At 42.5% G+C, this 21,664-nt stretch overlaps 1 protein-coding gene across 1 annotated transcript in view; it reads right to left on the bottom strand.

The window, feature by feature from the left end:
- The window catches only part of LOC115777820 (cadherin-1-like), a 53,114-nt gene extending 31,690 nt beyond the window's left edge, over positions 1-21,424 (bottom strand). Inside the window, exons 1-6 of the mRNA XM_030725819.1 lie at positions 21,326-21,424; positions 18,075-18,183; positions 10,186-10,274; positions 9,953-10,048; positions 2,462-2,470; positions 1,315-1,455 (exon numbers count right to left, since the gene is read on the bottom strand). Coding sequence (XP_030581679.1) covers positions 1,315-1,455; positions 2,462-2,470; positions 9,953-10,048; positions 10,186-10,274; positions 18,075-18,183; positions 21,326-21,424 — 543 coding nt within the window. The remainder of the gene's footprint in view (positions 1-1,314; positions 1,456-2,461; positions 2,471-9,952; positions 10,049-10,185; positions 10,275-18,074; positions 18,184-21,325) is intronic.
- Positions 21,425-21,664: the final 240 nt, after the last annotated feature.

Here is a 21,664-nt window from a genome sequence, read left to right as displayed (position 1 = left end):
AGTTAAACCACTCTTACTGTCTACAGTGTAGCAAAACTCAGAGTTCTAAAGAAAGGGGAAACCTGAGAAACATTATAAACACCTAAATATAGAAAATATTTAAATAAGCTTTAGTGTCACTAATTAGTTTTACATTTAAAAAAAAATCACAAGTAGCTCTTTAAACTATTTGACAATTGTACATATTATTTCTCACTATCCCTTCCTCCTCATTTCTGTAGCTGCCTCTTCTGCATCCTCCTCCTCCACCATTGCTCTCTCTCCTCCCTCAACTCCACATCATCCTGTTCTTCTCACCTCAGACCTTCTCTTCTGAACTGTAGTCAGAGCTCTAACACACAAAAACATCTTTATTCCCAATATTTTCCCATTTACTGATTTTTAGCAGATCAGACATGTGACCCTCCTCTGATAAACAGTTTGATTATATTCTCACCCCTTTATTATTTAAAGCTTAAATTATACATCTATATATAGATTAAATAGACAGTGAGAAACATTAGCCATACTCTAGCAAAAATATTTTTTCAATATTAACAATTCCCATTACATCAAAACAATTTTAAGCATACTGTAAGAGATTGATATTCTGTGATAATCTTTAACATTTCTATAAATATGTTTTGGTAACCGCATCCTAAAACAAAGTATTTCCATGGTAAATCAGAAAATTCCTACTGCACTCTTGTACAAGGGTGTATACTACATAATGTCTATTTATATAACAATAAGCTTGATATAACATACTTCTAATGTATTCACATATTTGGGATTCCCCAGTTTCTCACCATGTACCAACTACCAGCTGTTCAGTGACTGGGGTCAGCTGCTAGATTTGGGGAATCTCCACTTTCTCCATTTCAGTCCATAACAGCACAATATGATCACATGATTAGGCTTAGCCAATCAGGCATGTGAAAGAGGCTGCATATAATTAGCATATATTATCATAGCATTAACAGCCTGAAATCCTCGACACTGTTTACTCTCCACTAGAGATAAATGGAGCCCAAGTGTACAAAGGGTACTAAACATCCAGGAATATGAATATCCTGTTTCATATCTTTGAAGGGTAAAGAATGCATATGGGAAATTTCATGACTCGACTCCGTTTGGTTTTGGAGTCTATGGACTGGAAGTAAAACCTCACAGACAGAGAATATCCTCCCACTTTATACTGTATGGGAGGACTGGGGGGGGGGGGGGGCACAATGACCACCACTGAAGAAACAACAGACACATCCTGTGCAAAAAAAAAAAAAATTTTAAATATCATTCAGTGTCAAATTCATCACACGGTAATTCAGTTCTTACCTGAGCTACTTTTAGGGGATAGGGTCCTCTGTGATTCTCAGAAACACTGAGTGGAGGAATAACCCAGTCTCTCTTCCTCCTCCTCAGCCCTTCAGCAGACTTGGGGAAGTGCAGAACAGGCACTTGTGGATCAGTTGCAGTCTGGGAAAACATGCAGACATTTCATCAGCCAAAGCTTGGAGTGGAGATCACTCAGAAACTGACGTCTCAGTACATCTCAGAACTTTAATGCAAATACAGATGCCATTTGGCCAAAGGCTCATCAGTGTATGTATTTGTATCAGAAACTTTATGAAAATGTTTTAGTGAGCCTGTTTTAACTTTCTTTAATCTGTTGGTTCAGATTTCTGAAGTTAGAGAACATTGTGAAACTGTAGCACAGTGGCAGGTATGAGGTTAATGAGTCTGCCCTCCTGTACAGGGTTAGAGCCAATTCAATTCAATTCAATTTTATTTATATAGCGCCAAATCACAACAAACAGTCGCCTCAAGGCACTTTGTATTATGGGTAAAGACCCTACAATAATACAGAGAAAACCCAACAATCAAAAACGACCCCCTATGATCAGCACTTGGTGACAGTGGGAAGGAAAAACTCCCTTTAACAGGAAGAAACCTCCATCAGAACCAGGCTCAAGGAGGGGGGGTCATCTGCTGAGAGGGGGGAGAGAGACAGGACAAAAGACATGCTGTGGAAGAGAGCCAGAGATTAATAACAATGATTAAATGCTGAGTAGAGTATAAACAAAGTAAATCAGATGAATGAAAAGAAACAGTGCATTATGGGAACCCCCCAGCAGACTAGGCCTATAGCAGCATAACTAAGGGAGGGTTCAGGGTCACCTGATCCAGCCCTAACTATAAGCTTTATCATAAAGGAAAGTTTTAAGACTAATCTTAAAAATAGAGAGGGTGTCTGTCTCCTGAATCCAAGCTGGGAGCTGGTTCCACAGAAGAGGGGCCTGAAAGCTGAAGGCTCTGCCTCCCATTCTACTCTTAAGTATCCGAGGAACCACAAGTAAGCCAGCAGTCTGAGAGTTCTTATATAGTGCTTTTCTACTCTGTGTGAGCACTCATAAAACACGTTCACCCATTCACTTCCACGAGTAACTAAGCTAAGTGCTTTTATTGTTTAACATTCAAACACATTCATACTCTAATGCTTTTGTCAGAGAGCAACTTGGGGTTCAATATCTTTCCAGTGGATTCTTTGACATGTAGCCTGGAGGAGCCGGGAATCGAACCGCTGACCTTCTGATCAGTAGGTGACCTGCGCTACCACCTGAGCTACAGCCACCCCATTTGCATTTATATATATATATATATATATATATATATATATATATATATATTTTTTTTTTTTTTTTTTTTTTTTTAGATATCTACAATTATTTCTGAAAGTTAAATTTACTGAATTTATAACAGATTGCGCACAAATACCAATTCTTTTCATTATTTTATTATTTCTAACATAAAATGAGAGTTGTTAATTTAAAGTAGCATTTCATATTGAACATGTATTCAATCTTATCTGAATTGCTAGCCTGATAATGACAAAAACTTCATAAGCAAAGGAGTGATATTGGGGGGAAAAGCATTTCTCATGTCAGAAATCATCACTTTTTTGTGCCACTTGATTTATTTTGAAGCCATCAGGATCCTTTTTCCATATCAGATTAGAAACACATACTACAGCAAATCAAAACAGCACGTATAAAAAAAATATGCTTTTTCCCAAACTTTCTCCTATCAAAGGAGAACGAATCATTTGAATCTTCTAGAAACATCTGACAAGTAAAACAGGCAACAGAGTAAAGAACTGTTGACTCATGTGTTCAGTTCTGCTCCCTGGCTTCAACATGAGCTCCATGAATCAAACAGCTAGCTCAAGATATTATACAAAATACAAGCTAAATACAAGCACTGAGATTAAATTGGTTTCCACGGGTAGAACAGAGGAAACATAAAATACAACAAAATTTCTGGCAGTTTCTTGCAAACATTTAATAATTCTATTAAACACTGTACATGGAGCAATGATTGTTGAAAAAAAATATATATGTGTGTGTATGTGTGTGAAGTACATACACAATTTAAGTCCATTTTGCATTGGTAGAGAAAATGTATTTACAAAAGGCATATCAATTGCATTACAACATTAAACTAAATTCCTCAGGGTTTACAACTTAAGAAGACATCCATGCAGATGTCATGATAGAAATGATCAAGTCTCTGTCTCATTGAGAGGATCAGCTCCTCATCCCCCTCAAGTCCACGCAGCAGCTTGTATATCCCTGCTTGTGGATGTGTGTCTTTCAGCTTCTCCCTGCTGGCCATGATGTGAGGATCTGGCAGAGGACCTGCAAAGTGAGATATGTCAATTTTAACATAGATTTCATTATGTCATGTGACCTTTCAAACTATGACAGTCACACTAATCACCTCTCTGTACATGTTTGTAACTCTTTTAATAGTTAGTTTAAGCTGCTGCAAATTTTAATAGTAAAATTTTATTATAAATTGGCAAAGATAATATACAGGGCATATATGAAAAGCAATGCATACTATTCACTCTTATGTTTGTCTTAGAAATGTATTACCATCTTTAAATAGCTGGGGGCTATATATATATATATATATAAGATAAGATAAGATAAGATAAGATAAGATAAGATAAGATAAAACTTTAATGATCCCACGACGGGGAAATTTGTGCATTACAGCAGCTCAATACAGAGAAAAAATGAAAAGGATGAGTAAGAACAAATAACTAAACTAAAAACTAAAACTAAAATTCAATAGAATAAAATAAAATAGCAAAAAACTATACACATATACATAAGCACTATATACATAAATATATATATCAGTGTCAATACCCACATTTACATATACACACAAATACACACACGTCAAACACTATATAAAGATATCAAAATATTATATACATTTGTAGCCGGTAAGGTACACAGCATACACGGTATGCATTATATGGGTGAGTGTAATAAATAAAATGTATCTGACTGTATGGATAAAGTGATGGCAGTGTAGGTAAAGTGTCCAAGTGACTCAAGACATTATGATGTGTTATACAGTCTAACTACTGTTGGGATGAATGAGCTGCGAAAGCGCTCCTTCCTGCAGCGAGGATGTTTCAGTCTCTGACTGAAGGAGCTGCTCAGTTCACCCACGGTCTCATGAAGAGGGTGATGGGGGTTGTCCATGATGGATGTCAGCTTTGCTAACATCCTCCTCTCACCCACCACCATCACAGACTCCAGAGGACATCCCAACACAGAGCTAGACCTCCGCACCAGTTTGTCGATCCTGCTCCTGTCCCTTTCGGTGCATCCACCCCCCCAGCAGGCCACTGCATAGAAAAGGGCAGATGCTACCACTGAGTCATAAAAAGTCTTTAACAGAGTCCTGCAGACACCAAAGGACCTCAGTCTCCTCAGCAGGTGGAGTCGACTCTGGCCCTTCTTATACAGGACGTCTGTGTTTGTACTCCAGTCCAGCTTGTTATTGAGATGAACACCCAGGTACTTGTAGGAGACCACTGTCTCAATGTCCTTTCCCTGGATGTTCACCAGTGCTGTAGGGGGTGGCTTCCTCCTGAAGTCTATGATCATCTCCTTCGTCTTGCTGGCGTTGATTTGGAGTGCGTTGCTCTCACACCAGCCGACAAAGTCACTGATGACCCCCCTGTATTCCTGGTCGTTCCCATCTGATACGCATCCGATGATGGCCGTATCATCTGAGAACTTCTGTAGGTGGCAATGGTCTGAATTGTACCTGAAATCTGAGGTGTACAGACTGAACAGGAAGGGTGAGAGGACAGTGCCCTGTGGCGCCCCCGTGCTGCAGACTACTACATCAGACACACAGTCATGGCACCTCACATACTGTGGTCTGTTGGTGAGGTAGTTGATGATCCATGCCGTCAGCTGCTTGTCCACTCCGGCTCCCTCCATCTTCCCTCTCAACAGTGCAGGCTGGATGGTGTTGAAAGCACTGGAGAAGTCAAAGAACATGACCCTCACAGTGTTTCCTGCCTGCTCTAGGTGAGAGAGGGATCTGTGCAGCAGGTAGATGACGGCATCGTCCACCCCGATGCCAGGCTGGTAGGCGAACTGCAGGGGGTCCAGCGCTGAGCTCACCAGTGGGCGGAGGTGGTGCAGGATGAGCCTCTCCATGGTCTTCATCAGGTAAGAAGTCAAGGCCACAGGTCTGTAGTGGTTGGACTCCCTGGGATGTGCGATCTTTGGCACTGGAACTATGCAGGAAGTCTTCCACAGTTCAGGAACCCTCTCCAGATTCAGGCTCAGGTTGAAGATGTGCAGGACCACCTGACAGAGCTGGTCTGCACAATCCCTGAGCAGTCTGGGGCTGATTCCATCTGGACCCGCTGCCTTCCTGATCTTCGTCTTCCTGAGCTGACTTCTCACCTGATCAGCTGTGAGGTGGATGTGAGGCTGGGTTTGGGTGGTTGATGGGGCTGGCTCTGTTGTGGGTGAGGGTGAGGAGAGCGCAGGCAATGATGGCATTGCCTGATGGCAAAAAAAATATAATATATATATATATATATATATATATATATATATATATATATATATATATATATATATATATATATATATATATATATATATATTAGGGGTGGGACTCGATTAAAAAAATTAATCGAATTAATTACAAGCTTTGTAATTAATTAATCGAAATTAATCGCATTTTAATCGCATTTCAATATTTGACATGAGAAATATTAATTTAAGTTTAGTTGATGAATGAATCAATATACATAAGCTTAAACTTCAAAATTTTGTTTATTTTCCCACCAGTCTACTACACAGACCAATAAAAGGTGGAAGTGCTCATGTGATAAGCAAACTCCTGAAATTAAAGTTAAGCATCATAACTGGATAGTTTTATTCAACATTAATGTCTCACTTGTTATAGTTGGAAATTAATCATTCGCTCAGCTGTATTCCTTGATGTTGAAATGTGTTATGCTTGTTTTAACCGCTTATTTTTAATTAAAGACTTAAAATTAAACCACAAAAAGGAGAAAAAGTTCGTTCTCCGTTTAACCAGCTGTTTTTACACAGCTGTGCTTCGCACTCACGGTTGCTAGGCGACATGAGCTACGCAGAGGTGACGGCAGCTGATATGAAGGCTAGCTGCTCACTTCCGGCCTTTGTGGTGTTCGTGGGCTGCGAAAGACGTGGGCCGGGTCCTTCGCAGGATGCGGCCCCTAATTTGGACATTGTGCGTCGATATAATCTGTATGCCGGGAACTCGCGCACTGAGAAACGTTCCACGGTGCAAAGTGCGATTAAAACGCGTTAAAATTTTTAACGCATTAATTTTCCCATAATTAATTAATCGAAATTAACGCGTTAAAGTCCCACCCCTAATATATATATATATATATATATATATATATATAGTTTTTTGAGAATATTTATTTATTTACTGTTAATGTATTAGCATAACTGGTGTCTGTAGGCAACCGAAACTTCAGGATGCTCAGGCAGCACCGGGAAACCACATTTAACTGCCAAATAACAAACGATTGCTTATTTATGGTGACAGGTTGCAACCCTGGATATACTATAAGGACCTGATCAAAATTAGAGCCTAAAGACGTTCTATTTGCAAAGCAGAAAGGTCATGTAATGTTAGCTAGCTAACAAACTGACTAATGCTATCCTATTAATTAACAGCTAGAAGACAAAGACAAAAACACGTACCTCCATAATGTTCAATGAAGAATTTGTAGCCTTTGTCCAGTTTTGAACATGTTGTCAGTGAAAACTTGTCTGTATGTCATAGTATATCCTGATACCGTATTTGTGGCAAATGTATTAGACTGTGTAAACTCCATCTTCCAGAAGTAAAGATCCCCAGCATCGAGGCTGAACAGAAGTTGTGTGACGTCATGTGAAAAGGGTCTATCCCAAATGAACAACGCAGATGAAACGCAACAAAGATAACAAGATTATTTTTTGTTGTGTGGATGAACTTAAAAAGATTGGCTCTCAGTACTTAAACAATTTAGTTTCTGACAAAACGTACAATGTCTTGTATCTTGAACAAATGTTTTTGACCTCAATACTATGTATATTTGTGTAAAGATACTAACTTGATTTTTTATTGTTCATTTCACAGATTCAGTTATGATAAATTTACTTCACCCCAGAATCATTTTTATCAGTGTAAGATTTGTGGGGCCGAGTACAAGAACTTCAGTTTTATCTGAATTTAGAAGCAGGAAATTAGAGGTCATCCAGGCCTTAATGTCTTTAAGACATTCCTGCAGTTTAACTAATTGATAAGTGTCATCTGGCTTCATTGATGCCTTTAAGCCACCCAGAAGGCAGAGAGGATTCAGAGTGATAGCACTCTTCAAAGTATCAGCTATTGCCTTCGGGAAGGAGGTACACTCTGCTGCAATGCAGAACAAACAGATTCAATTTCTCATTTATTCCCACCATTAACTTTTTGAAGATTCTGTGTCCCTGGTTGTATGTTTGATTGTTGATTTTTTTCTTTTTTTGCTGTTGGCTGTAAATCAAATTGCCCCGCAGGGATAAAGTATATTGATTGATTAATTCTAAATGCTTCTCGGCTCTGTGACTGTCCACAGTTTGCTCCACCTTTGAACCTATGACAGCTGTTCAGGATGGATCACCTGATGACAGGAACCACTTTTAGCAATCAAGTTCAAATGAACAGTTTCCTACGTTGAACAGTTTGTGGAATATTAAACCCACTCACAATGGATATCAAACTGAAAGCAGCAGGATCCATTTATGTGGGACCACAAATACATTTTCAGTGGAAACTTCAGATTACATCTGTTTCTCTCTTCACTTCAGAGCTTCATCAAATCAACTGAACTTCTGACTCATGATACTTATAAGAACTTTATAGAGATCATGTCACATAGGCTTCAAAGGCTGGCAGTAATTTTTGCTTTTATGCATTTAAATTGTGAAATTAAACAGCTGACAAAAAACACCAGATGGCTTAAATGGACGAGTTCTTACATAGAGCTTTTCCACTCAAGCACTTTATGTCACACGTTTGCATTCACCTCATTCACACGAGCACTTTATTCTACATTTAACTGCTTTCTAACTAACATCAAGAGCAATTGGGGGGGGGGGGGGGGGGGGGGGGGGGGTGTTCAATAGCTTGCCCAAAAATCCTTTGCACACAGACTGGAGCAGCCAAGAATCAAACCACCAACCTTCCGATTAGTAGATGATCTGCTCTACCTCCTGAGCCACAAATACTCCAAACAAGCAACGTGGACAACACAGCTATGAAAATAACTAAACCTGGAGACAGCTTCCCATTTACGCACAGCCACAGAGAGCTTGTTTTAAAGGGAAACTGATATTTTGCATGAGGAGCCTTTTCAACGGCGAGCGTGTGGAGAGGGTCCACACCTTCAGGTTTCTTGGTGTCCTCATCTCTGCTGATCTCTCTTGGTCAGATAACATAACAGCTGTTATCAAGTAGGCTCAGCAGCGACTTCACTTACTGAGGGTCCTCAGGAAGAACAACTTGGACTCAAACCTGCTGCTGACCTTCTACCGCTCATCTATTGAGAGCCTGCTGACGTACTGTATCACAGTATGGAACGGCAGCTGCACTGAGGCAGACAGGGTGAGGCTTCAGAGGGTAGTCAAGACAGCACAAAGAATCAGTGGCTGCCCTCTCCCCTCCCTGATGGACATCTACACCTCCCACTGCATCAGCAGAGCCAGGAACATCATGAAGGACAGCTCACACCCTGGCTTTGACCTGTTTGTCCTGCTGCCCTCTTTCAGGCGCTACAAGAGCATCAAAGCCAGAACAAACTCAGGAACAGTTTCTTCACCAGAGCAATCACCACCCTGAACTCACACACTCACCCACTGTAACTGTGCAACACCCACATCTGTGTGCAATATTATATTATTCATACTGATCAATATATATCGCCCCTATAATGTGTAATAACCAATATTCATTCACTAGTGCAGTGGTTCTCAAATCCAGGCCTCGAGGGCCGGTGTCCTGCAGGTTTTAGATGTGTCCCTGATCAACACACCTGAATCAAATGGCTGAATTACCTCCTCAGTATGCAGTCAGGTTCTCCAGAAACCTGCTAATGACTTCTATATTTGACTCAGGTGTGTTGAAGCAGAGACACATCTAAAACCTGCAGGACACCGGGCCATGAGGCCTGGATTTGAGAACCACAGCACTAGTGTAATACTTTATTATTAAATGTAAATACTTTTTACAATGTATATATTTTTATACATTGTTTTATTTTCTGTATATTTTTAGACATTCCATTTTATATTTCAGGAAATGTGACTTTCTACTGCATGGCACTGAACAGGAATGGCCCTCCAATCTCATTGTACATCCTGTATAATGACAATAAAGACATTCTATTCTATTCTATGGGGGGGGGGGGATTTAATGTATTTCTACTTTTCCTTCATGTTTCATTCAACAGTGTCTCTAAACCTGCCTCTTTGCTGTTAGCAGAGTCCACTTCAGTACTGTGATGCTCATGGTCGTAGTTTATGTGGTCTTCATGGTGATGGTGCCCATGGTGATGCTCAGGGTGAACCACACTGACTGGAACTGTTACTTTGTGACCTTCAGAGTCCCAGGAGTGGATGAAGAAGGTCCGGTGTCCTTTATGAAGAACAACCTGTCGCTTTACCTGGAAGATTAAAACAACCCTCAGTAGGAACACAACATGCAGGCACTGCATCCTTCATCAGAGCAACTCTTCACAAACTTTACTGCACTTTTTAAACTAACTCCAGTTTTGCAGTCCAGTCTGTTAACACTACTCACCATTAACACACCGTCTGCCTTTAAGCCAAAGTGACTGTCATCACTGCTGAAAGGAAATACTGAGTGGTCTGTGCAGTCGGTGAAGCGCACTGGGAAAGGATAGAAAAACAGATTACAAATGTGGTGCATATAGAGAAAGAACTGGCAAGTCTTTGTTGCTTTGCTGTGTGTCAGTCATTACTGCCTCTTCCAGAAAAATAAGGACACTTATTAAACCTGCAGCACCTTCATGAAAACAGTAAGTGATCAATCAATGACTTGTGTGCCAATGATTCTGTGTTCATGTGTAATGTATTTGCTTATGTTGGTAAATAGACTGCAGTCAACAGGAAATCACCAGTTTTGCAAAGATCTTTCTGACTCTGCATTAATGTATCTACATTATGATCAATCCGGTCCTTTTAAAATATCTTTATAGAACTATAATGTTATATTTTTGCATTTTCTGCTGCCCTCTTTGCCAGCTGTCTCTTTAAAAAGATATTTTAATGTCAGTGTTTTATCCTGATAAATAAAGAATCGCCATCCTCCGTGAATCGCCACCTTATCGTGGTGGAGGGGTTTGTGTGTCCCAGTGGTAGGGTCTCCCATGGCAAACTGGTCCTGGGTGAGGGTCCAGACAAAGAGCGGTTCAGAAGACCCTTATGAGTGAAAAAACAAGGGAACAGTTTACCCTGCCCGGGATAGGGTTACCGGGGCCCCACCCTGGAGCCAGGCCTGGGGAGGGAGCTCGAGGGAGAGCGTCTGGTGGCCAGGCATTAGCCCGTGGTGCTTGGCCGGGCGCAGCCCGAAGAGGTTACATGGGCCCGCCCTCCTGCAGGCCCACCACCCGCAGGAGGTGTCGTAGGGGTCGGGTGCAGTGTGTGTCGGGCGGTGGCCGAGGGCAGAGGCCCTGGCGGACTGATCCCCGGCTATCGAAACTGGCTATTGGGACATGGAATGTCACCTCTCTGGTGGGGAAGGAGCCTGAGCTAGTGCGTGAGGTTGAGAGATACCAGCTAGATATAGTTGGGCTCACCTCAACGCATGGCCTGGGCTCTGGAACCAGTCTCCTGGAGAAGGGCTGGACTCTGTTCCAGTCTGGAGTTGCCCTTGGTTAGAGGCGGCGAGCTGGGTTGGGTATTCTTGTATCCCCCCGGCTTGCTGACTGTACGTCGGAGTTTTCACCAGTGGACGAGAGGGTAGTTTCCCTGCGCCTTCGGGCTGGGGAACGGGTCCTGACTGTTGTTTGCGCATATGCGCCGAATGACAGTGCAGGGTACCCACCCTTTTTGGAGTTGCTGGGCGGGGTGCTGGAGAGTGCTCCATCTGGGGACTCCATAGTCTTGCTGGGAGACTTCAACGCTCACGTGGGCAATGACAGTGAGACCTGGAGGGGCGTGATTGGGAGGAACGGCCTGCCCGATCTGAACCCGAATGGTGTTTTGTTATTGGACTTCTGTGCAAACCACAGTTTGTCCATAACAAATACCGTGTTCGAACACAAGGATGTCCATAAGTGCACATGGCACCAGGACACCCTAGGTCGCAGGTCGATGATCGATTTTGTAATCGTATCATCAGATCTGCGGCCGTATGTTCTGGACACTCGGGTGAAGAGAGGAGCTGAGCTGTCAACTGACCACCACCTGGTGGTGAGTTGGACCAGGTGGTGTGGTAAAATGCTGGACAGACCTGGCACACCTAAACGTATTGTGAGGGTGCGCTGGGAACGCCTGGCAGAAGCCCCAGTCCGGGAGATCTTCAACTCCCACCTCCGGCAGAACTTCGACAGCATTCCGAGGGAGGCTGAGGACATTGAGTCCGAATGGACCATGTTCCGCACCTCCATTGTTGAGGCTGCTGCTCAGAGCTGTGGCTGCAAGGTGGTTGGTGCCTGTCGTGGTGGTAACCCCCGAACCAGATGATGGTCATCGGAGGTGAAGGGAGCCATCAAGTTGAAGAAAGAGTCCTATCGGGCTTGGTTAGCCTGTGGGACTCCGGAGGCAGCTGACAGGTTTCGACAGGCCAAGTGGAATGCAGCTCGGGTAGTGGGCAAAGCAAAAACTCGGGTGTGGGAGGAGTTCGGTGAGGCTATGGAAAAAGACTTTCGGACGGCATCGAAGCGATTCTGGCAAACTGTCAGGCGACTCAGGAGGGGAAAGCAGTGCTTCACTCACACTGTTTATAGTGCGGGGGGGGGGTGCTGCTGACTTCAACTGAGGCTATAGTCGGACGGTGGAAGGAATACTTCGAGGACCTCCTGAATCCCATTGACATGCCTTCTGTAGTGGAAGCAGAGTCTGGGGATGAGGGGGATGACTTGACCATCACTGGGGGTGAGGTCACTGAGGTAGTTAAACAACTCCTTGGTGGCAGAGCCCCTGGGGTGGATGAGATTCGCCCTGAGTTCCTGAAGGCTCTGGATGTTGTAGGGCTGTCTTGGTTGACACGCCTCTGCAACATCGCGTGGAGATCTGGGGCAGTGCCATTGGATTGGCAGACCGGGGTGTTGGTCCCCATCTTTAAGAAGGGAGACCGGAGGGTGTGCTCCAACTTTCGGGGGATCACACTACTCAGCCTCCCCGGTAAGGTCTATGCCAGGGTGCTGGAAAGGAGTTAGTCGAACCTCGGATTCAGAAGGAACAATGCGGTTTTCGTCCTGGTCGTGGAACGCTGGACCAGCTCTTTATCCTCTCAAGGATATTCGAGTGTGCGTGGGAGTTTGCCCAACCAGTCTACATGTGCTTTGTAGACTTGGAGAAGGCATTCGACCGTGTCCCTCAGGGTGTCCTTTGGGAGGTTCTGTGGGAGTATGGGGTGTCTGGCCCATTGTTGCGGGCCATTCAGTCCTTGTACAACCACAGTGAGAGCTTGGTCCGTATAGCCGGTAATAAGTCGGATTCGTTTCCTGTGGGTGTCGGACTCCGTTAGGGCTGCCCTTTGTCACCGATTCTGTTCATAATTTTTATGGACAGAATTTCTAGGCGTAGCCAGGTGGCGGAAGGCTTCTTCCTTGGTGGCCTCAGAGTCTCATCTCTGCTTTTTGCAGATGATGCGGTTGTGTTGGCTTCATCAGGGGGTGGCCTCCAGCTCGCAGTGGAACGGTTCGCAGCCGAGTGTGAAGCGGCTGGCATGAGAATCAGCACCTCTAAGTCTGAGGCCATGGTCCTCAGCCGGAAAAGGGTGGAGTGCCATCTCCGGCTCAGGAACGAGTTCTTGCCTCAAGTGGAGGAGTTCAAGTATCTCGGGGTCTTGTTCACGAGTGATGGGAGAAGGGAACGGGAGGTCGACAGGCGGATCGGGGCTGCTTCTGCAGTGATGCGGACGCTGCACCGGTCCGTCCTGGTGAAGAGGGAGCTTAGCGTAAAAGTGAAGCTCTCGATTTACCGGTCGATCTACGTTCCTACCCTCACCTATGGTCACGAGCTTTGGGTAGTGACCGAAAGAATAAGATCGCGAATACAAGCGGCAGAAATGAGTTTCCTTCGAAGGGTGGCTGGCCTCTCCCTTAGAGATAAGGTGAGGAGTGCGGCCATCCAGGAGGGGCTCAGAGTAGAGCCGCTGCTCCTCCACATCGAAAGGAGCCAGTTGAGGTGGCTCGGGCATCTGATTAGGATGCCTCCTGGCCGCCTCCTGGGTTGTCCCACCGGGAAGAGGCCCCGTGGTAGACCCAGGACACGCTGGAGAGATTATGTATCTCGGCTGGCCTGGGAACGCCTTGGGATCACTCCGGATGAGCTGGAGGAGGTGGCTGGGGAGAGGGAAGCCTGGGCTTCTCTGCTTAGGCTTCTGCCCCCGCGACCCGGCCCCGGATAAGCAGAAGAAAATGGATGGATGGAAATAAAGAATATATAAAAGTGATCGCAGCTTCTGCCTTGTGACACTAATATTGTTTCTCTCCAAAGAAATGTTTGAGACACAGATTCCAGGTCAAAAGGTCATTTACAGGCATTTAAATACAGCCAATCCCTTTTTGGCACAATACCAGCATCACTGAAACTTTCTTCAAGGTGGATCTAACATTAAGTCTCACGGAGAGAGAATGTAATCAAAATGTTTATCAGAGGCAAAGTGGGATTTTTAGGACATTTGATCCTAATATTACCTGGCACAATGTTAGCTTATAATCAGCAGTTGTTATGTTGTTATCTTAATGTATGTTTGCATGTGTTAGAATCCTGACTACTGTTGAAGAGATGAGACTTGAGGTGAGGAGGAAGAGGATGTGGTGGAGATGAGGAAGGAGGAAAAAATAATAAGACAGAGATAACGAGTAACAGATGATGTGAATGTAAAACTCTTAAATGATCATAGATACTCTATTAAGTTTAAAAGAGCTACTTGTGATCTCATTAATTAAAAGTAGTTTATAACTGAGCCTTTGCAGCAGTTTTTCAGCTGTATTCAGGAGTTTAGAATGTTTGTCAGATTTTTTTCAGAATTCTTAGAATCTGAAACATTGAATTCTTCTGGGGTGGAGAGTTAACTGATGAAATGGTAAAAACATCTAAAGGTTTGGGCCCTTCAGTGACATTGCAGTTGTCTCAGGACATATCTGTAAAATGTTCCTTTCATCAGATAACTTTACTTTGTCAGATCAAGTCTTCATTTTTAAAATATGTCACTGACCTTTAAATTTCATACATGTTCATGAACTTATGAGCTAAACTAGAAACAGCTCCTTGTTAAATCAACTGTTAGCAGTGAATATGAAGTTAAGAATTTGTTTTCCTCACTTTCTTTAGAGTTGGGGCCTTGCAGCATCTGTATAGATTTTATTAATGCGTATTGTTGAAAAGAGCAATGTATATCTTCCTCAGTAAGTTTTACTTTCAACATGTTAGCTCACACTGCCAGGAACAAACAGTTACTGTAGATGGAACTGGAGCGAGCTGGGCCTCACACTGGAGCATTTCAGAGTTATGGAATATTATTAATGCTTGAAAGACCAACACACACACAAACAAATTGAACAAACAACATCTTTGTTTACCTGGCCTTGTTTATGGAGCATAACAATAAAAAATTGATGAGTAGGCCTGCTCTGCTTGAAAAATTCACAGGCTAGCATGGCCTTCCCGTGTTTAGATCAAATTTGTGCAACTGTGCATCTGATTGGTTGTTTTCCTAACTTGTCCCTGCCTCCATCCATCCATCCATCCATCCATCCATTCTCTTCTGCTTATCCGGGGCCGGGTCGCGGGGGCAGGAGCCTAAGCAGAGAAGCCCAGGCTTCCCTCTCCCCAGCCACCTCCTCCAGCTCATGTGGAGGGACCCCAAGGCATTCCCAGGCCAGCCGAGAGATATAATCTCTCCAGTGAGTCCTGGGTCTACCACGGGGCCTCCGCCCAGTGGGACATGCCTGGAACACCTCACCCAAGAGGCGGCCAGGAGGCATCCTAATCAGATGCCCGAGCCACCTCAACTGGCTCCTTTCGATGTGGAGGAGCAGCGGCTCTACTCTGAGCCCCTCCCGGATGGCCGCACTCCTCACCTTATCTCTAAGGGAGAGACCAGCCACCCTTCGAAGGAAACTCATTTCTGCCGCTTGTATTCGCGATCTTATTCTTTCGGTCACTACCCAAAGCTCGTGACCATAGGCAGGGATGGTATAGTTACCCTGAAAAAGTAATCTGATTACTGATTACTGACTACTCCTTTAAAAAGTAACTTAGTTCCTTTAATGATTACTTAATTGTAGAAGTAACTAAGTTAGATTACAAGTTACTTTATTAGTTACTTTTAACAGCGGCCGGTGTTGTGCAAAAAGTGATCGTCTGTCATAAAGTGATTTCTGATGTTTCTGTGTGTTTTTATGTGTAATGTCTTTGCTTATATTCGTAAATAGAGTGCAGTCAACATGATTTATGAAGGGCTTATATATAAAATGCAGAAATAACCTGTTTTCAACAATCTTTAGGAGTCTGTGTTATTGTTCCTACATTATAATCAATCTAGAGCTTTTTGGCCACTTCAAATATCTTTATAGATCTGCGATGTTATATTTGTTGTGATTTCTGCAGCTTTCTGAGCCAGATTTCTGTTTAAAAAGACATTTTTAATGTCCAACAGTTTTTACTTGACAGAAAAAACGAATTTTTATCACAAGCTTCTACCTTGTGATAGAAATGCTGTTTCTCTCTCAAAATCTCATTCGTGAGAGGTATGTTTGACACATGTTTAACAGATTATAGGTCAACCAGTCATTTACAGCCATTTAAATACAGGCAATCACATTCTGGCAAGTACCCCCCCTGCTGCCTGAACATAAAAATGACAACCATGAAACGAGGGCGAGTCAGCCCGTGTTTAAGGGCAGCATTTCCTCTACTACATACTGTCCGACCAGCTTCTTCAGCTCTCCCCCACTTACTGGTTTGTACTGAAGTCCAGCTTTTGTTGTTTGGGTGCTGGGGGGCTCCTGCATTAGCTGCAGCTCTGCTTCACCACCTGGTGGGACTCTCTGTAAGTGTGACTGTGCTGTGACTCCAGGTGTTTCTTCAAATCTGATGTAGTGTTTTTGAAGCTAGATACTGTAGCACTTTGTCACCAGCACAGAGTGCACAACTAACCTTGATGTTGTCATCTTTAGCTGACACACACTCACAGTAGTTCACAATAGTTCCTGTATTTCAGCTAGAAAACGCACATCTTTCTCCTCCCTCCACTGTTTACATTTGTCATGCTGAAAATGGGAGTTAACTGTCGCATCGGCCAGATGTCATTCCCTGAGAGGCAAGAATGGTAAATAGAATAGCCAGGAATTGAACCGCTGACCTTCAGATCAGTCGGTGACCTGCTCTACCTCCTGAGCTACAGGAAAATGACAAAAATATTAACGCATAAGTAACTTTAATCTGATTATTGGATTGCAAATAGTAATGCATTAGATTACTCCTTACTGAAAAAAGTAATCAGATTAGAGTAACATGTTACTAAGTAACGCATTACTGACATCACTGATCATAAAGGAAAGTTTTAAATACATTTTCAATTCTATTCTAGATTTAACAGGGAGCCAATGCAGCTGCAGCTGAAGGCTTTTCAGGGAGCTTTTAGGACAGCCTGATAATAACAAATTACAGTAGTCCAACCTAGAAGTAATAAATGCACGAATTAGCTTTTCAGCATCACTCTGAGACAGAAATATTAGAGTGTAGCCTACTCATTAAATTAGTGTTGTTACAAGTGTACAAATCTGGACAGTTAGAATAGTCTCTTCTTTATTTTAGGAAATTGGCATTTGTAAAAAATTAAAACAAACCAAAAAGTTTCATGACAAATGTGGGTGAGCTTGGGGGCCCCCTGGTGGTCAGGGGACCCTATGCAGCCTCGGACCGGCTCTGCCTACTGTTAACGGAGGACGTGGAGTTTACAGCAGCGAACATGTCTGTGATCTTTACGCATTTTGTAGCATCTACAGTGACACTCTTCTATTTCTTCCCACGTGATTTCTCCGCACCCTCTTTCTGCCGCTTTGGTTTCTCCATGTTGCCTCTCTGTTAACATATGCGCTCAACACTGAAACTACCGGACTCAGGGGGCACCACGCAGAGAAAGGGTGGGACCACTTTCATCGTATATCCTGATTGGTTCAGACTACTGTCTATATTGAAGATGGGCCAGTGGGCCGCCCCCTCTAAATTGTGGGCCGGTCTCTTAGAAAAAAACGGGAAGAAAAAAAATCCAACAGCATCATCCCCTGAGGACTGTGGGCCCACCGGGCAAATGCCCGGTACGCCCGATTACCAGTCCAGCCCTGGTAGAAGGTGAATAAAAAAGAAATCTGATGATTCTCTTTGATTCACCCTGTACTGGAGAGATCTGCCGAAGGCCATCTGGGCCAAAACAAAGCAAATACTTCCTGTGACATGATACTGGACTTTAGATTCCTGTGCTGTTCTTACCTCTGCCCAGCCTCATGCCCGGCCTCAGGTGTTGCCTGGACACTCTGAAAATCAGCAGATCTGACTCAAACCCAGGCACACATGCTGGCTTCTTAGCTAGTGCTGAGACCTAGGAGAGGAGAAATGGTGTTTCAATTAGACCTGCAACAGTAAACTGACTACTTATAAGCAAGAGGAAACTGTATCTGCATAACTAAATACATTTTATTAATCAACAACTGCAAACTTTAAATGTTTCTATCTTTATGTCAGGTTTTGATGGTTGTTTGTTTGTTTTTGGTGAACATGTTCTGGTTTTGGCCTGTTGGAAAGACAAGACCGTTATTTGACAATAGAATAGATTTTAACTACCGTATTTTGCAGACCATAAGGCTCAATATCAATGAACGGGTCTATTTTCATACATAAGCCGCATGATAAAACATATGTAGAGCGAAACAAAAGCGTCAGGTAAGCCAAACTTTATTCAACTCATTCACAATAACTCAGAATATTGTTCAGTTGTAACAAATACAGAAAATACCCTCACATTTTAAATCATTCATCTTCCACAAATCCATCAAATTCCTCATGTTCAGTGTCTGAGTTGAACAGTTGGGAGATTTCAGCATCAAGCATGCCGGGTTCCCTCTCATCATTATCAGAGTCAGTCTCATTGTTACTGTTTTGTTTTAGTTGCAGCACACAGCAACCATTTAATTGTTAATAAAAGAGCAACTTTTGCTGGCAATCTGTTGCCATCTTCTTCAACATCTTAACAGACGCTACAATATATTCTTTATAATGAGGGTAAGAGCAAGTCATTTCTTCATTTTATATATAAGCCCTTCATAAATCCTGTGTACCAGTATATTTATCAATATAAGCAAAGAAAAAACATTTTTAAAAAAAGGTAATTTCTTTTTTTTGACAGAACACCGGAAACCTGAAAACTCCGCTGTCACTGTATTTTGTGTACATACAGCGCTCGTACTGCGTCCCTTCATACGCTGTGAAGACAATGAAGAGAAGCCAATATGGGAGAAATCTGCTCTCTCTTTCTAGTCCCTGCCAGTACTCTAGCTGCAGCATTTTGGATCAGCTGATGACATATGCACAGATGCACACACAGATACACTTTTCATGTTCTTGGCACATTTAGTGCACTTCCTGTATCTCACACACACTCTCTGAAAAGATTATTGCACTTCCTCCTTTCATCTCACACACAGACAGATAAGCCCACATTCTTAATATTATCCTAATCTTTATACTGGTTAGATTTATACTTGATTACAATTATATACAATTATATTTCATGAATGATTAACTATTAGCAAAGTCCTTTATTCTACTCTTGGATAGACTGGCAGCTTTAACACAGATCTATGAATCACTGAAAAAAACAAACAATGGGTTTTATGCAGTGATGAATCCAAATTCAACGTGTCATCAGTACGTATGGAGGACGTCATTAAGTGCAACAGTGGAAGCTCTGTGGGGGTTTGGGGCTCTATGTTGGGGATCCTGTCAGTTTGATGAAATTATGAACGCAGACACCAAATTTGGTTCTTTTCCTGTAAGTGGTTAAAAAAAAAAGAAGAAGAAGAAGCATATACATAAAAAACAGTGAGACAAGCGTCATCTATAAAGTGTGTGGACACCCTATAAAGGGTTAATGTTGCATTCATACAGTATATTGTGTGAAGTGTATTTATCCAGTGATGATGTGGGTGTGGTGTGTAACTCTGATCTGAGTTTTGTGGGGCAGGGATTATGTCTGCGACAGGACTGAGAGCAGCACTGTTTTCTGGTGGCTTCCAGAAAACAGGATATTAGAAGACTACCAATAAGATGATGTCTAAACTATGTGAATTCCATAAATTTAAGGTTTTCCAACTCGATATTCAGCTTCTGTTGGTTTGTTTCTTTACTGCTGAAACCCTCTTGAGCGTCCATGGTCTCACTGTCCAAGGTACAAGAGTGATATTCTGACCTAAACAGCTACACACACATCTTCTAACTTGTCAGATTATTACATCAAATGACTGCTGAATATTTTAAGTTACAATTTATTATGAATTCATCATGATGTCACAAAGTTTGTTATCATAGCAGCAGTTTTATTGATATACTCTGGGTTGCATACTTTTAAAAATGGGATTTTAACAGTAATCTAAGAATCATTATTTAATTATATTAAAGGACAAAACACCATGATGGCATTCACTGAGACAGATCTACACACAGCAGAGATGGGGGTTGCTTCTGATCTGCAGGAGGAACAGCAGATAATTGAGAGGTGACAAAAGTTTCACTGTAATGCAAATAATGTGCGACAGCTGAACAACAAGCAGTAAAATAAGAAAAGAGAAATCCCACATTTTAAAGTTGTTGTACACTTCAGGAACCTACAAACAGGAGACAGTGCTCCAGAGGTACCGTGGTAAATCACACTGGGCACAGTGATACTTGGACTGGGGTTTGGAAGTCGTCCTTCTGTGGGGGTGGGAGAGCTGTTTGAATGATCACACTTCAGGGAGCACTGACAATTATTTTCATGTCCACTCTTTCTGGATGATGGTGACTTGTCTGTGGGTCCCTCTCCCTCACTTGAACATACTCACCACAGAAGTAATATATCTGTAATTAATGATGTCTGGAATTGGCTTAACTCTGTTTGGAACAGACTCCTGGGACTGAGAGCATTTCCACAAACATGTTTAAAATATTTTATTATTATTATATCACTATTACTATTGTCAGAATTAATAATGGTATCAATCGCTACTACTTCAGTTTAAATTATATCATATGCATAATATATATGTCATAAGTTATGTGTATTTCATAGTATATAATATCACCTTTGTTCCTCTCTCTGCCCTTGATTTTCCAGTTGCTGGGTAATTTAGACAATATCACCATCATCACTTGGGACCCTCAGGAGCAGGTGTAGTGGGGAGGAAAGTCAGGTCACTAATATCTACCCACTAGAACATCATCTTTCACTCCTCCTATGCATTTATTTATTTAAATCCATATTTCCACTCCCTCCACACTTCATCACGTTTGGTGTCGTTTTTCACAATAAAATAAAGTTTAACAAAATAGTAACACGAGGCTCTGAGCCAGCAGATTAATGGGACAAAGATGAGAGGAGGAAGGAATGTTTCACTGTGGATTTAGTGGAGTTTTTCCTACAGAATTCCTCGATGCCCCGTCTCCTCTCACATAACTGCTGCTCAGTTTAGGCTTTGGCTTTAACTCACATTCCTTTGGATCAGAAACTCTGTCACCCCCGAGCTGACAAAGCTGATAAAGGTGTTACTGACCATCAGTGTGAACGTTGGGTATAAACGTATTATCATGGTCCTGTGTCGGTGTTCTGACTTCCTTTTGGTGAAGTTCTGTTTTTTGTTATATCTCTGGTTGTGTTTATTAGTTTTTCTTACAGTTTAGCTTCTCAGTTTGTTTATTTTGACAGTCCTGTGCACCTTGTGTTTAGTTTTGCTTCCTCTTGTCTCTGTAATTATCCCCAGCTGTGTCACCACCTGTTCCTGATCCTCCTCTTATCCTGTCTGTATTTAAGCCCCCAGGTGTTCTGTTTG

This window comes from Archocentrus centrarchus, unplaced genomic scaffold, assembly GCF_007364275.1.
Source record: "Archocentrus centrarchus isolate MPI-CPG fArcCen1 unplaced genomic scaffold, fArcCen1 scaffold_79_ctg1, whole genome shotgun sequence".
Classification (NCBI taxonomy): Eukaryota; Metazoa; Chordata; class Actinopteri; order Cichliformes; family Cichlidae; genus Archocentrus; species Archocentrus centrarchus.
The sequence above is the reverse complement of the archived record's forward strand: the minus strand, read 5'-3'. Positions and strand labels throughout refer to the sequence as shown.